Below are 15926 nucleotides of genomic sequence, written 5' to 3'. Positions count from 1 at the left end.
AATGTTTGAGAACATTGAAAAGTAATGTTCCCAACGTACAATAAGATAAAATGGAACTTAAAGGGGTCGTATGATGTTGCTAAAAAGAAGATTATTTTGTGCATTTGGCGTAATGTAGTGTGCCTGCGGTTCAAATAACACATTATTTTCCACACACTGTACATTACTGTTTCTTCTCCAAGCCCCGCTTTCCTGAAACGAGTCGATTTGTACTAATCTCATCGTTTTGAAAAAGCGAGGTGTGCTCTGATTGGCCAGCTATCCAGTGTGTTGTGATTGGCCACAATACCTCAAGCGTCTGATGAAAGTGTTACACCCCTTAGCGTGACGTAATGCCGTGTCTCGGCGCTATGATACAAAAAAAAAATAAAATACATTACAAATAATTCATTTGTTGCTTCCACTGGACACATAATAACTGATTATAGTGCTGTCTTTTTATGCGTTGCCTTGCATCGCGCCTCATAAACACAACACCAATGTCTACATTTGTGATCTGAGAAACAACAAACAACAAGCTCTACCCTTCACTGCTGAAACTCGTGTTTGAATAATAAGTAGAACTAACTGAAATGTTGTGAGTCAGAAGCACCAGACTGTCCTTGCAGAGTCTCTGTTCACAGACGGCTGCTCTGTCTGGTTCAGTAATTAGTCCTCTGTAAATGCAATGAACACACAATATTTGTGTTCAACCGCTCTGGAACAGTGTTGCAAACACAACTTGACCACTGATTTCTGTTCTCTTTTGTTCTCTTTTGCGTGACGGTTCTCCAGAACATGGCGCCGGCAGCAACACTACAGCGAGAATGATAGCTCCGGCTTCTTTCTTTGCATAAGCATTTGAGCCTTGTTATGAAAATAAACCAACTCTGTGACGTAGACAAGTGGGGGAGTGTTTAAACGAGCGGTTTTGGGGGGGGTGTGGACTAATCATAACTTGTGCAAAAGAATCTCTGCAACTTCTGGGATCGTATCCATGCACTAACAGCTTGTAACGCTCCAAAGAGAAAGGAAAACCGCATCACATGACCCCTTTAACATTCTCAAAGCCAAGAAAAACTAGTTTTGTGACTGTTCAGTAATTGCATTTTAATGACTTAAGTGGGACGCTAATAAAACATTTATTCTGACTTATTCAGACTGAGTTGAATGCATTTAGTTTGCATATGGGCAAAAAGTGAATCTTCAATCGCTTTCTTAGCGCATCTCACCTGTCAAATTCATGTTTTAAGAGCTGACAATTCAGCATGGATACATAGCCACCATTAGATTGCATTTGCATTCTCTTTCACCTTGTGAAAATATCTAATGGTGTTCTGCACGCACTAGTGCATGGATGCAATTGTTGGACTTTTTGTGCGGTTCCACCAAATCAAGTGCAGACTCTTTTCTCGTAGCAAATCCTGTTGCGCTCAGACGTGGAAGTGAAATAGTTTTTGCGAGCGGGGTTCAGGCTCGGATGCTCTCACCTCTCAATTGTTTCAGATCAAAGAGGGTCACGTGACTCTCTTCCAGCCAAAGCGCTCAGTTCGTCTGGACGCGGCGCTTCACCTCCGATGGAAACGTCCTCTGGCTCTCTCAGACATGGACTCTTTTCATGTCTGGGTTTTTGGCATCGCTCGTCGTTGTCTGTCGGATGAGCCTCGAGGCCCGTGAGATAGCGATCGCTGATTTCGTCAGAGATAGCGTTCTTCAGACACTCGGAGATTGGCAAAAGAAAGTCAGACTTTTGTTGCCCGAGCACGCATTAAACATCAAAGGTATGATGAAGCGATAAATGCTGTCAGTTTGTGTTATTAGTATGATGCTACGTCTTATGAATGAACTGAAGAAACCACAGGAATCTTTCTTCTGAGCAACGGCATGCAGACTTACAGTACTAAAAAAAATTGCTATCGGTTATTAATGTGCATTTTTATTCGTGTGCATCTATCAAATCGTGCAAAGTTACTATTTTACCCAATTTTTGCTTGTTAATGCTTGAGATGCTACTTTATAAAAATATCTAGCATTTAAATATGATGAATGATCTTAGTGTTGATTGTAAGGTTAGGTATTCATTTACGTTCATTAGGAGGCGCGTTTGTTCTAGAATGGTGTTAAAAAATGCAAACAATTTATTTAATTGCTCTTGTTCACTTTCGATCATTATGCAACTTTAATTTCGTTTTACGCATCTAGGGCTTTAATGAATAGCATAAATGAACTACGACGGTATCAGATATTATGTAAACCTCAATGCTTCAGTTTGCTGGAAAAGCTTGACGGTGCTCGGAAAGCTTTAAGTGTCCAAGAACAACGAGAAGACATCACCTCGATTAACTCTCGGATTTCAGCCGTCCTTGAATACTTTGCATTTACTTTTTAAGAAAAACGGATTCACGTCTGTCTGTATCAAAACGTTGACTTCTTGAAGACCCCCTGAAATTAAAATGGGCTTTAAGTTGGTTATTGAGGTTAAAATAAAAGTCCATATTGATCATTTTCATTGTTTTTTAACTTGATGTACAAACTAAAAATGTAAAGGATAGACATGTTAAAAAAAACACAATGCAAAATCACTAAAACTATATAATAAAAGATAAAAACCAATGCAAAAATGTAAATAAAAACTAGTATCAATGCAGTTAAATGCTTAAAAAAGCGCTTTTTTTTCTTGAAATAAAATAATTGTATAATTATTATAATATAAATATAATATAAAGCGTTTCAAATAAATAATATAAAGTTATTTCAGCTGGTTACCAAGTCCACATTGCTCATTTTCACAAAACTGAAATGCAATTAATTCTTTTTTTAAAAATGGAAATAACAAAACGCAGCTAAAATGAATAAAAACTTTAAAATGAAAATAGAAGATGTAAAAATAATGCAAAATATTGGAGTATTTCAATCATACTGATATAACATTAGCTCAAATAAAATATAAAAATAAAGTGTAAAAATTAAAATTCAAAAATACACTAAAAAAACTGAAAAATATTAGGTATAATTCTGTTTTGGGGTTTCTTTGTAATTTCAGAAATTTAGTAGCAGTTTTAAAGTAAAAAAAATATATCTTTTTCAACATCCTACAACATTTTAATCTAACCTACCAAAAAAACAAACAAACAAAAAAACACTATACTAGATGTTTCACCAGAAACCAGTTGCATGAAATACCGTATAAGTGTATTTCAAATTCCTTATTTAAGTAACTTCATGGGGTCTTTCATAACAGAAATGTTCTTGGAGTAGGACTAGACGTCGTTTGACACGTTGAGCTCCGTCTGGAACGGTCTGAGTTATTTCAAAGCGGGCCAATGGCACCGGGTGCAGTTTTATGAGGTGCTGAAAAGACGACAACCTTTAGCAGGTCCTCTGCCAGCCCTGAACCTCCACCCGACCTGGAGCTCTGCCGGTCTGTGATTGAAGGTTACGAACCGTCACATCAGCATCACGTCATTTGCGCTTTGCAAAAGTGTGTGTGTGTGTGTGTGTGTGTGTGTGTGTGTGTGTGTGTGTGTGTGTGTGTGTGTGTGTGTGATTTCTTTGAAGCAGTTTCCCATTGGCTGGTTTTGGTTTTGTCTGCTTGGTCTGTCTAGACTAGTCTTACATGACTAAATAATATGCGCAACACCTTTGGGTTTCTTTTGCAAAATCTTTCCAGAACTATTTTTTGGTTGCATTAAACTTCTCATATGCCACTGTTGTTAATATACTAATACCAGCTGCCAAATATTAAGAGGATTTTTTAATTAATGAAGGCCTATTACTAGACCTATTATATTATTATTATTATTATTATTATTAGATTACTTCTATTAATAAATTGCCCTGAAATTATTTCATAGCTCATCACCGCATGACAATAAAATAGTCCAGTAGTTCACTCTTCATGAAATGTTTTTAATATAGGTCTATACAATGAATTACAGGCCTATAATTAAAAAAAAATGTATTATTTTGGTATTTGGTGCTCCTTTTAATTTACAAAATTTTGTAGCAGTTATAAAGTAAAAAAAAACCTTTTTTAAATCCTTCAACATTTTAATATCATCAAAGAAAATGCATGCACTAGTTTTCAGTATTTGAAGTGTATAAGTTTCAAATTCCTTATTTTAATAACTAATATAGCAAACCATTTCACAACGGAAACATTCTTGTCATTTTTTTTACTAAATATATGATTTAATAATATAAAAATAAATACCAAAAAATTAATGCAAGTCGTTGCTCTCATAGGACTGCTGTATTGTTTTTCACCTCAAACAAAGATATTTTGACAGAAACGGAGCAGAATAGTTTTTTTCTTCTTATCTACAAAGGAAAGAGAGTCACGTTGGTTTGCAACACGATGCGAATAATGACAAGAATTAGGTCACCTGTCCCTTTAAGACGAGGCTGAGAAATGTAAATGCATTCACCACCAAGTCGTTCCAAACCTTCGCGAGCTTCTTTTATCCGTCCAACTCAAATGGAGATATTTTAATGAATGTCGTTAAATAAACTGTTGACGGTAGCCATTGACTTCCATAGTGTGCTATCGAAGCCAGTGACTGCAATTTTTCATTTTGGGGTGCACTGTCCCTTTAAGCGACGGGTCAGCTGCTGCCGCGGCTCGCTCAGTTCATAAACTCTTTGCTTTAAATGAGCGTGCTTGTTGTTTGAAGGCGGCCGGCGTCACTCAGCGCTTACAGTAGCGCTCGCTAAAGACGCCGGGCGCTAATAGAAGCAGGCGATATTTCCTTTACGAGCTGTTCGCAGGACAAACACTGGGCTCCTTCATTAGGCCGAGGCGATCTGGGAAGAGACGGCGGGGGGAGGATGCTAAATTCTGCTCTAATGTTGACGTCTGCATTTCATCAACACCCTTTTTTCTTTCGCCCCGTCTGTGCGTCGCCTAATAGCCCATGAGATGAAGACTTTGTGCTGGCTTTGCACGTGACGGCCTGCCAGCTCGCTCAACCAACACTTCTCTCTCTCTCTCTCTCTCTCTGAAGCGATTAAACATGGCCGGGCCACATGCTAACGGATGTTTGGCCAGAAACGAGAGGATCGCTACTGTATCTGGCTTTCCACCAGCTCGTCGGATCGCCTGCCAGACTTGTGAGGGCAGAGTTAGACCCACTTGCTGGAATAATATTGATTTAGTTGGAGGAACTACCTGAGAGTGAGTGCAAAGCGGTCGGGATGCTTTTGGATGTTGCTCTGCACCGTTTGGATGGCTTCTTCTGGATACTTTGCTGCATACATTAGAAGAGTATTACTGGCAGTTTATCAGGTGTTGTCGAACAGGTTCATTGGTTTTAATGAACCGTCTCCGGCCCACAGCGCCCTCTGTGGAGAAATGTTCATACATATATTTTTCATTTTATTTTATTTGTTTGGATTTTATTGTGTCATTTATTCAAATATAATTTTCCCCACTTTTTATTTGATTTTAAAATTTATTCTGTAGATATGTTAAAATCATATTTTATTATATATATATATATATATATATATATATATATATATATATATATATATATATATATATATAATGAAAAAAAAAACAAAACATGCAAAATATAAACAAATGTAAACAAATCAAAAATAAGAATGAAAAAAATTAAATTAAAATACATTTAAAAATACAATAAAAATAAAAGTAAATATTATATATATATATATATATATATATATATATATATATATATATATATATATATATATATATTTCATTTTATTTTGTTTGATGCTGCTTAATTTTATTTGTATATTTACTTTTATTTTTATTGTATTTTTAAATGTATTTTAATTAAATTTTTTTCATTCTTATTTTTGATTTGTTTACATTTGTTTATATTTTGCATGGTTTTATTTTAATTGTATCATATTGGATTTTTTTTTTAAACATTCCATTATATTTGATCTTATTTTCAAATGTGTAATAATTGTTTACATTAATTCGGAAATGCGAGTCTTAGAGTTCAATGCAGAGCTTAGAGTTTGAACTTATCATATCATAGGGCTCTTATGACACAGGCTTTTAAGTAATCGCCTAGCGACCCCCTAGCAACTTCCTGGCAACCGCCCACAACACACTAGCATTGTTTTGACAATTTGTGTAATTTTATGCAAACACGTTTCATTAAGTTTAGAGAAAATGCGATTTTTCGTCTCTTCTGAGATTATTTCCGTGCAGGGCGAGTTGTTTTAAGAGTAAAGCGGGGCCTGGACAAACACTGAGAGTCTCGCTGCAAGCAAACATGGCTCTGTGTTTGAACCGTCCGTCCGTCCATCCTCTCGACTAAATATACCGAGCAGCGCTGACCCCATCATTAATCAGTGAGGAAACGCCGCTCTCATGTCTGGGCCAGATGAGCGCAACATCCAGAGAAAAAACAAGGAGCACAAACCGTGCTTTCAAGAAACGCTCCAAACTTCAAGGCTGCGCGACCTGGTTGCTCTCGCGGGTGGATGCTGTTGTCCACTCGCAAACATTATTCTGATGAATTGGATTTAAATCAGCACGAATACAACTAATGCAGTTGCTCGGACGGTCGAGAATACAGCTAGGAACACCGAGGTCATTATTTCAGTTCCCAGAGAACGCGTGCATTTCTGTAACTCGAATGCAATGCGAGAAAGCATCTGCCAAAGCATGAATGCGAAATTAGACTTTTATTGCATTAGCGGTTGTTTTATTGGTGTCCAGTTTTTTTGTTTTTGCCTCTTAAATGTGTGAAATGCAAATATAGTGCATGAGATATATGGATAATTTTTATTAATAATTATTAATAAATAATAAATAAAATTATAATAAATAAATAAATAAATACAATTAATTATTAATAAATTTTATTACAATAATTGTCAATATACATATGTATGTTTTTGTCAAATTTTACAGATTTTTTGGTGTAAATGCATTTTGTTTTTGTTTACGTTTTTTTGTAAACGTGTGAAGAATAAGATGCTATTTTAATAGCTTTCGATTTTTATTTTAGTAATTTTAGTACCCGTTTTATTTAGCAGGCAAGGCCAATTTTTATTCAGTGTTTTCAATCTGTATTTAAATGAATAAAAACTAGGCTCTTGAATGTAAGAAAAATAAAAGTGCTATTTTAATATTATTTATATACCATTACGAAGCATTTTTTAAAATATTTTCATTTAAATTTTATTTTATTATAATCCAGTTAGGTACATTTTATCAGCTTACTACAAAACTATGCCATGCTAAAATAACTGTTATTGTAATATTATTTACATAATATTTTATAACGAGCTTTATTTTTATATTTTCACTTTTGCTTAAATTTTATTATTTTGATATTTTTTTCAGCTGCTGCACAAGGCAATATTTCTAAACATTAAGTAATATTTCATCTAATATTAATACTTTATATTTCAGCTTTGTGAAATGGAATTTGGAAGTAGAAAGTAGAAGTAGAAATATGTTCAGCCAATCAGCTTCAGCTCGGCCGCGACGTCTCAGGTGATTGGCTAACTGAGAGCGGTATCGTTAACGTCGAAACTGAGAAAGTGGGATCGTCAGACGGGTTGCTAGTGGAAACAGACTCTCACAAACAGAGAGTCGAGTTACACAGAAAGATTACAGCGGCCGTGAATACTTTATTGAGGATTCTTAAAGGTTTATGTTTCTAGGTCAACAGGCAGGAAAGTATTCATGAAGTCACTTTCATTCTAGCCAAAGTAATAAAGACATTTTTATGTTCTGCTGGAGCACATAAATCTCTCTGAAGTGTGGGGAGATAATGTGGATCTTCACAACGTTTGACATGTTTGGAGATGTTTTTGACGTCGAGTTCGGTTTTCGTGTGATGGAGTAGCAGAATTTTAACACGCAGAGAGAAAATCTGCAAATATTGTTCAGACGTATTGAGCTCTTTAAAGTCTTTTATTCTGCATGAAACTTCTGATCGCTTTGTGTGAGACCTTTCGGTCGTGAACCACATTAACTGACTCTTTTAAAAGATCGATTATTAGTGAATCTAACTTCTCGTTAACTCCCACGAACATCTAGAAAGTTTTTCATTTTAGTCTGACTGTCACACATTTTTCTTATAATTATGAATAAATAAATAAATAAATAAATAAGCAAACCGAAACTTTAAAACTAACTTTTTTAATTAATATGTTTTTATTAATATTTTATTTTATTTTTTTATTTTCAGTTTTCATTTTAATCGTAATCATCTTTTAAAAATTATTATACTTTTTTTTTTTTTAAATACTTCTAATTATGTTTAATTTATATTTTAATCCAGTTTTAAATTTAAATTTAAATAAAACTTTTATTTTTTCAATTCTGCTAATGCCAAGACAGTTTAGCTTTTTTCATCTTTTTTATTTTAGCTTTATTACATTTAACAGAAAATAAATTTCATAGGTTTGGTTTTAGTTACCACCTAACTCTACTTGATTAAAATACACATGAATTGCTCGTGAAACTACAAAAATTCCCATTTTTGTAGCTTACAGATACGATGATGTTCTTGTTATCAAAATCTTAGTTTTCGAAGCTTTCTTCGGGTTGCATTTTCAAGCCACCGCTGCTAAACAGTCAAAATGAGTAACATTTATTTGTTTAAAATGATGTTGCGCAAACAACCGCTTGGTCAACATTAACAGCAGTGCTTTAAAAATGCTTTAAAAAAGTTACACGGGGTTTGGAACAAACATAAATAAAGGCAAACCTTTCACTATCCCTTTAAAAATCCTCTCAGCATACATTTTCCTTTACATCCATCAGTGAAATCAGTGTCTCTTGTTTTAATCTCAGCCTCGGTGTTGTTTCCAGCTTAAAGCACAAAAGAAAGAACAAAACAGCCAGAAAAATAATTTGGCGTCTCTTAAAATACGCCTCCCTCCCTTCTCTTCCAGAGAGCCGTGGAAGGTTCTCTAAACTCATAGACAGATTAACAGTGACATGTTTATTTTCTCTGTAAAACAGCATTTGGGTTTACAACCATCCGAGCACTTTGGGCTCATGGTGATTGATTTAGCAGTAATAAGGAGTCTGTTTCGCCCATTTTATTACATGAGAAATTCTTTTCTTTCTTCTGGGACTGAATGGAGACGCTGATTGATTTTGCCGTGCGAGCGTGATTGCAGCTAATTGGCCTCATTGGTTCTGCTGTGCGACTGTGATTGTGGGTAATGGCTCTGATTGGCTCTGTTGTAGAAGCGCGATTGTGGTCGATGAATCTGATCGATTGTGATTGGCTGGAGGTTTCACGGGGGTCGGGGGTTTGCCTCCGCTAGTACGGTTTTTAGCTAACTAACTAGAGCAAGCTAACCAGCCAGTGATCTCGTTAGTTCTGTTGTATAAAATGACCAATTAATCCGATCGCCTGTATTGCGTAATCACAATTACGACTTCTAATTAATCTGATTGGTTGTGTTGTGAGGGGGTTGGATTGCGGGTAATTGGTTTGCATGTGGAATTCGGTTGCATTTCTTCTTTGAAATCGTTAAGCGGTTCCCAGCCTTCCTTCTTCAAACAAATGACTTCTCATTATCCAGTTATAGAATAGTAGGGTTGAACTGGTCTGACCTAAAGCCTGTTTTCTCATTTACTAAAGCGTAAAACCTGTCTTACATTCACACCGAACTTTAGCCATGGCTAAATGAACGTTTCCCAATAAAAGAACTTATTAAATGTTTTTAAGTGCATTTTAAGATCTGATTCTGCATCGGTCCATCTTTTAGTAGGAATAGGTAATGTAAAAACCAAACGCAGACCAAGCATGCCTTTTCCATTGAGAAGACTGAAATTATGACTGTTATTCACTAAAACCTTGTGCAAAACTTTTTTTTCATCAGTGTTGCGATGCATAAAATGGCATCCAAGATGTCGTTAATGCCAAGTTGCATTGATCCACGCATGTGCCATTTCTAAACCGAAGTTAAAAAATTACATTTTAGTGCTGGATTATTGACTTTAATTTCAGTCTGTTTCTCACACTAAGATATGAAAGCCCATGTCCACAAAAAAAAAAGAAAGAAAGAAGCATTACTCTTTATTTCACAGTTCTGACAATTTCTCAATCGTGAGAAATAAACTTGCAGTTGCTGGTTATAAAGTGGCAAATGCAAGTTTGTATGTCGCAAATCTCAAATATATAGTGCGAAAGTTTTCATACCCCTTTCATTTTTTCATTTTCCTATGTTGCTGCCTTAAACTGCTTTAACATATTTTTTTTCTCACATCAAATCTACATTCCATGCACCATAACTACAGCAAAAAAAACTTTTATGCTATGACTTCATAATGTGATTGTGAATTTATATTGCGCAATTCTGAGAAAAAAAGCCAAAATTGGCAGACGTAAACTCACAATTATGAGGAAAAAAGTGGCAAAGTGGCATTAACAGGCTTTCGTACAAAACTCTCGTACAGATTAAAAAGGCTTGAATCCTTAAATGCTTAAATCAAATCGACTCCTTTGAGCTTGTGGGTATTATGAGCAGTAATTGCATGTACAAAAAAAAAAAAACCTGTGTGAAAATGCATCTAGATTCCTCTTTTTGTTAGAAAGCCATTTGGAACGCCTTGAGGCTGTGAAAATGATGACAAATAAAATTTTTGGGAATTTGTGACTGGGCATTCAGAGAAATGGGTTTCTGGCTTTAAATGTTGAATGCATCATTTTCCTTCCTTCCTCATTGTAAGGTATGGTGAATGGTGTGTTTTATATTATTAGGGCTCTTGAGAAAAGAGCCAATTCATCTTCTTTTCTCCACAGCGGGGACTCTTAATAATGAACAAGCACTTTGGGTGCCGTGCTAAACCCCTAAAAGCTTTGTACTGTAAACAGCATGTGAGTAATTTAATGGCTAATGCCACCATAAAGAACATCCACGCTTTCCTACAGCATCAACAGAGAGATTCCTGCATTCGTAATGAAGAAGTGCAGGACGTCTGTGGATTCTAGAGTGAAAACTAAGGTTTCAGCTTCATTAGATGTTGGTTTGAGTGTTGGCTGACAAGTGTTCAAATGTTGTTGTTTCGTACCAGCAGCGTTGAGGAGACTGTGGAAACTGCCTTGGGATTTCTGGAGCTCTAACCCTGTAATAATCTCTAGTCTCCTGCTTTGATGGGCATCTGTTTCCTCACAGCAGTGAGACAGAACTCTACTCTGAAGACAGATTTGACTGTTCAAACCGTGTGCCACAGCCAAGGCCAAACAGTTTTGTAGTTATTTTGATTTTGCACAACACACCCTCATGTTCAACACATACTTGCCAAAGTGCTCTTAGAATTTACTGCTGGGCAGTTTGACTTGGGTCTGTAAGAAACAACTTAATAACCACCCTGATCTTCCTAAAAACCACTTAGAACACCTAGGAAACTGCATAGCAATGCCTTGGCAACCACTCAGAACAACTTAACAGCTGCATAACAGTACCTGGCTACCTATCTAAAAGAGTTTAGCAATTACATAGCAATGCCATGGAAACCATAGCCATGGGAACGGCTTGGACATCTTCCTGGACATCTTAGTAACTGCATAATAATTATCTGGCAACCACTCCAATCATCAAATCAGCTGTATAGCAACACCCTGGTAATCCATCCTAAACACTTTATCAACTGCATTTTAACTCACTGCCAACCACTCAAAACACCTTAGAGGTGTCCTTGAAATCATTTAAAAATATAACTGCACAGCAACACCTTTGAAACAACACAAAACATTTTAGCAACTGTGTATCAAAGCCCTGGCAACCAGCCAGAACACCTTAGCAACTACATAACAGTACCCTTGTAACAAATCAGAGCATCTTAGAAACTGCATAACAACACATTGGCAACCACTCAAACCACCTTAGCAACACCCTAGCAACCACTCAGAGCATCTTAGAAACTGCACTGCAACACATTGGCCAACCACCCAAAAAGCCTTAGCAACTGCATAGCCACACCCTGGCACCTATTCAGAGCATCTGCATAGCAAAGCCCTGGCAACCAGCCAGAACACCTTAGCAACTACGTAACAGTGCTCTTGCAACCAATCAGAGCACCTTAGAAACAGCATAACAACACCTTGGCCCCAATTCAAACCACCATAGCAACACCCTAGCAACAACTCAAAGCATTTTAGAAACCGCATAGCGGTCCCCTGACAACCACTAAGAGCATCTTATAAACTGCACAGCAACACAATGGCCAACCACCCAAACACCTTAGCAACTGCATAACAATACCCTGGAAACCACTCCAAGCATCTTAGTAACAGCTAGGGAACCACCCAAAACACATTTGCAAAGCAACACCCTGGGCAACCGTTAAAAATATTTTAGCAACCACCCACCTCAACCTAGCATCATGTTGCGTCGAGTTTTTTCATGAACATGATTAGAACAGTATTAGAAGATGGTCTTTTGTTGGAGTAACCATGGCAACCTCATTGACCTTTATCAGGACAGAATGTGTTTTGTTGTCAGGCTAAAGCGATCTGCAGCAGCAGCTCGACTTCAGGAAATGCCAGAGCGCTGCTGAAGGATCCTAATGTTGGGTTTGGCTTCGGTCCCAGAGGTCACAGCAATATGAGATGCTGAAGGCCTAACAATCTCGTCTGAACTCAGATCAGTTCTGCCCGTTCGTCTCGCTTCCTCTGACCAGGTTTTGGGTGGAATTGTGAAATGAGTTTGCTCTGCCATGCTGGATCAGCAGCTTTTCGCTTGACTGTTTCTATTTACTCGCCCGAGGCGAAAACATGTGTCGGTTTTTCTCCAAATAGCAACTAGAAGACTCTTGATTTCCTTTCTTTCAGCAGATGTGGACGAGTGCGCAGAGGCCCTGGACAGCTGCAGTATGGATGCCATCTGTCAGAACACCCTCAAGTCATACAAATGCATTTGCAAATCAGGATACAAAGGCGACGGGAAGCACTGTGAAGGTGAGAAATAAAGATGCAATGACATGCAGGACAAATGAGGTTGATTGCAGTAACTGATTTACTTTTCTTTAGAAAAAGTAAAGATTACTCTCTTTATTTTTTGTCATTTATGTTACTACTTATGTAATTGGATTAAACACTGTATAAACTGCAGAACAATTCTATCTAAAACTAAAAACTGAATTTATCATTGAAATGTAATGTCTAATGCTAAAATCAGTGTTGGAAATTAATCAGAGCTTGTGGCAAAAATGCCCCACAAGTTTAAAATAAAGGTACATTTTAAAAAAAAAAAAATTTTAGATGTAAACTTTTTAATTTACTGCAAACTTTGATTTATGGCTGGGCAGTTTGACTGTGAAGAAACAATTTAATAACCACCCTGATCTTCCTAACAACCACTTAGAACACCTAAGAAACTGCATAGCAATGCCTTGGCAACCACTCAGAACGTCTAAAAGAGTTTAGGAAATACATAGAGCATCTTAGAAATTGCATAACAACAACTTGGCAACCGCTTAAACCACCTTAGCAATACCCTAGCAACCACTCAGAGCATCTTAGAAACTTCATAACAACACCTTGGCAACCACTTAAACCACCTTAGCAATACCCTAGCAACCACTCAGAGCATCTTAGAAACTTCATAACAACACCTTGGCAACCACTTAAACCACCTTAACAATACCCTAGCAACCACTCAGAGCATCTTAGAAACTGCACAGCAACACATTGGCCAACCACCTAAAACGCCTTAGCAACTGCATAGCCACACCCTGGCAAGTATTCGGAGCAACTAAGAAACTGCATAGCAACAACTTAAAATACCTTAGCAACTGCAGATCAAAGCCCTGGCAACCAGCCAGAACATATTATCAACTGCATAACAGTGCCCTTGTAACAAATCAGAGCACCTTAGAAACTGCATAACTACACCTTGGCCACAATTCAAACCACCATAGCAACACCCTAGCAACAACTCAAAGCATTTTAGAAACCGCATTTACTTGAGAATAATTTTAGATATTTAAAAAATACATAGGGGTAAAATAAATTTCATTTAAAAGGGAAAACAAGCATATTTTTCTTACATCTTGTCATTTTTGCAGCAGTACTATGCATAGATTTAAAACAAGATAAACAAGTCTGAGATCAAACTGCGTAAGATAATATGTATTTAATACGCCTATCAATTTTAATAAGTTCATTTAACAAGCTGCTTCAGCTGTAGGTTTTGCCTGACACGATAATGAATGATCTTATCCATTGAATTAAATGTCATATCATGCGATTAATTATTTTTTTAATAAAATGATTGACATCGCTAATCTTGGATTCAGTTTATATCTCTAACCCCACTAGCACACCGTTCCTCTTTCTCCTGAGCACAAACCTAGCCAAACTTGAGGTTTAAACCATAAGAGAACAATTTGCCATTGGGGAAAGAAAAATAAACGTGATTTGGATCTTAGCATCTCGGGCTTCTCAAATATATTTATCTTGTTTAAGCACGGTTAGATATTTTTTTCTTGGAAACAAGACAGGATTACTGATTAAGAAGAGGTTGTTTTTGCCACGCCGTCCATAATAAGATCACTCCGGTCGATACGCCGTGTTCGTTTTCAGATTTACCCGAGGGATGGGAAGTAGGTGTTCAAATGCGAGATTAAAAAGATGACAGACTCGATTCTTTACCCTTTGGACGTGAAATAGAGGATGGAATATCTCACACGTTACCGATGACTTGGACTTGGCCTGATAATTACAGCACAGTCCCAATCACATCAGCGCAGGGCCAGGAACTCATTTTTCTATTTCTGTTTCTGGAATTGACTTCAAGGGACGTTTTTACCTTCACGAGGGAAACGTTTATAATTATCTCGTTAAACGCATGTTTGTTGTCTTGTTTTATGTCAGGCGCCGTGAACTGAGAAAGCGAAATTCCCTTGATCTTTTTAACGTACGAGTGCTATAAAACATCTAGTAAGTTTCAGAACTCGAAACTTTGTTGTTAGTCTAAAAACAGCTGAAATGAGAAAATGGCCGCTTGTGGGAGGTTCTGCTCTATGATGTAATAGTGTGGATAAGCACCGCCTCCGCAGAGTTCTACGTCGCTGCCTTGTTAGCTCCGCCCACCGATTCCACATCACTGCCTGTTTGAACCCACAATGCCGTGCCGATTATGTTGGACTCGGCTGCAATGTCGCGACAACCGAGGTCTTTACGCAGCAACGGTTTACGCCGATCGTTTCATTGCAGTTGAAATGCGGCGTACGTGCATTTACGCCAAAATTGCATCGCGTGCGAATAAGAAATAATGCGAATTCATGCATAGTTAAGACATTTCAGAAACTGAAAAACGTAAAAGACAAAAAAAAGAGTTAGAGAGTGAATAAACTATGACGATAAGTAATCGTAATAATTAAAAAAGAAAATGTAGTCCGATTACAAGTATTTTTAAAATGTAATCTGATTACATTTTGTACCGTTTTTGCAATCTGATGATGTAATCCAGGCTATACTGAAGTCAATATATTATATACAGATAGGGACGAGATATTATTTGCCATCCTCTATCATGATTTTAAACTCTTGCGTCTCTTACTTGCATCGTGACGTTCATCGTTACGTTCGTCCGCCGTTTTCTTTCTTTAGCCGTTAGCTCTCATCACGCAGATGCTAAACGAACTTTGCTGCGCGAAGATGTGGCCGCGTCTTGCCTGCCTTCGGGGGAAGTTTTCGCAGATCAATTGTGTTTGGAGAGATGCGTGCCGCTTTCGGACCCGTTTAGCCAATCTGATCCTTTCTGGATACAAACACCGTAAGCCCAGGCAAAACACTGGAAAGCGAACGACTTCTGGAATGTTTGCGGCGCGTTAAAAAGGCACTCCTGACTGAACCGGGATCAGTGGCGTAAAGCCCTTGATATGGTGTGGAAACACAAATGTGCGCTGGGGAGATATGAGCATCGCTGTTCAAATATACTTCACCACGTGCAAAAAGACAAGCAGCAGAACCGGATCCTAATCC

At 37.3% G+C, this 15926-nt stretch overlaps 1 protein-coding gene across 6 annotated transcripts in view; it reads left to right on the top strand.

Annotated features, from left to right (window-relative positions):
* scube3 (signal peptide, CUB domain, EGF-like 3) overlaps nucleotides 1-15926 on the top strand; it is a 94452-nt gene that overhangs the window by 14254 nt on the left and 64272 nt on the right. For 3 of the 6 annotated variants that reach the window (XM_043230320.1, XM_043230318.1, XM_043230323.1), the window contains exon 2: nucleotides 12771-12896. In XM_043230320.1, the coding sequence (XP_043086255.1) occupies nucleotides 12771-12896 (126 nt within the window). Of the gene's footprint in view, nucleotides 1-4640; nucleotides 5153-12770; nucleotides 12897-15926 lie in introns of those variants that run through there. The other 3 variants (XM_043230321.1, XM_043230319.1, XM_043230322.1) reach the window with 2 other exon arrangements.

Source organism: Puntigrus tetrazona, unplaced genomic scaffold (assembly GCF_018831695.1).
Source record: "Puntigrus tetrazona isolate hp1 unplaced genomic scaffold, ASM1883169v1 S000000148, whole genome shotgun sequence".
NCBI lineage: Eukaryota > Metazoa > Chordata > Actinopteri > Cypriniformes > Cyprinidae > Puntigrus > Puntigrus tetrazona.
Note: the sequence above shows the minus strand (reverse complement) of the source record. Positions and strands in the feature narration are given on the sequence as shown.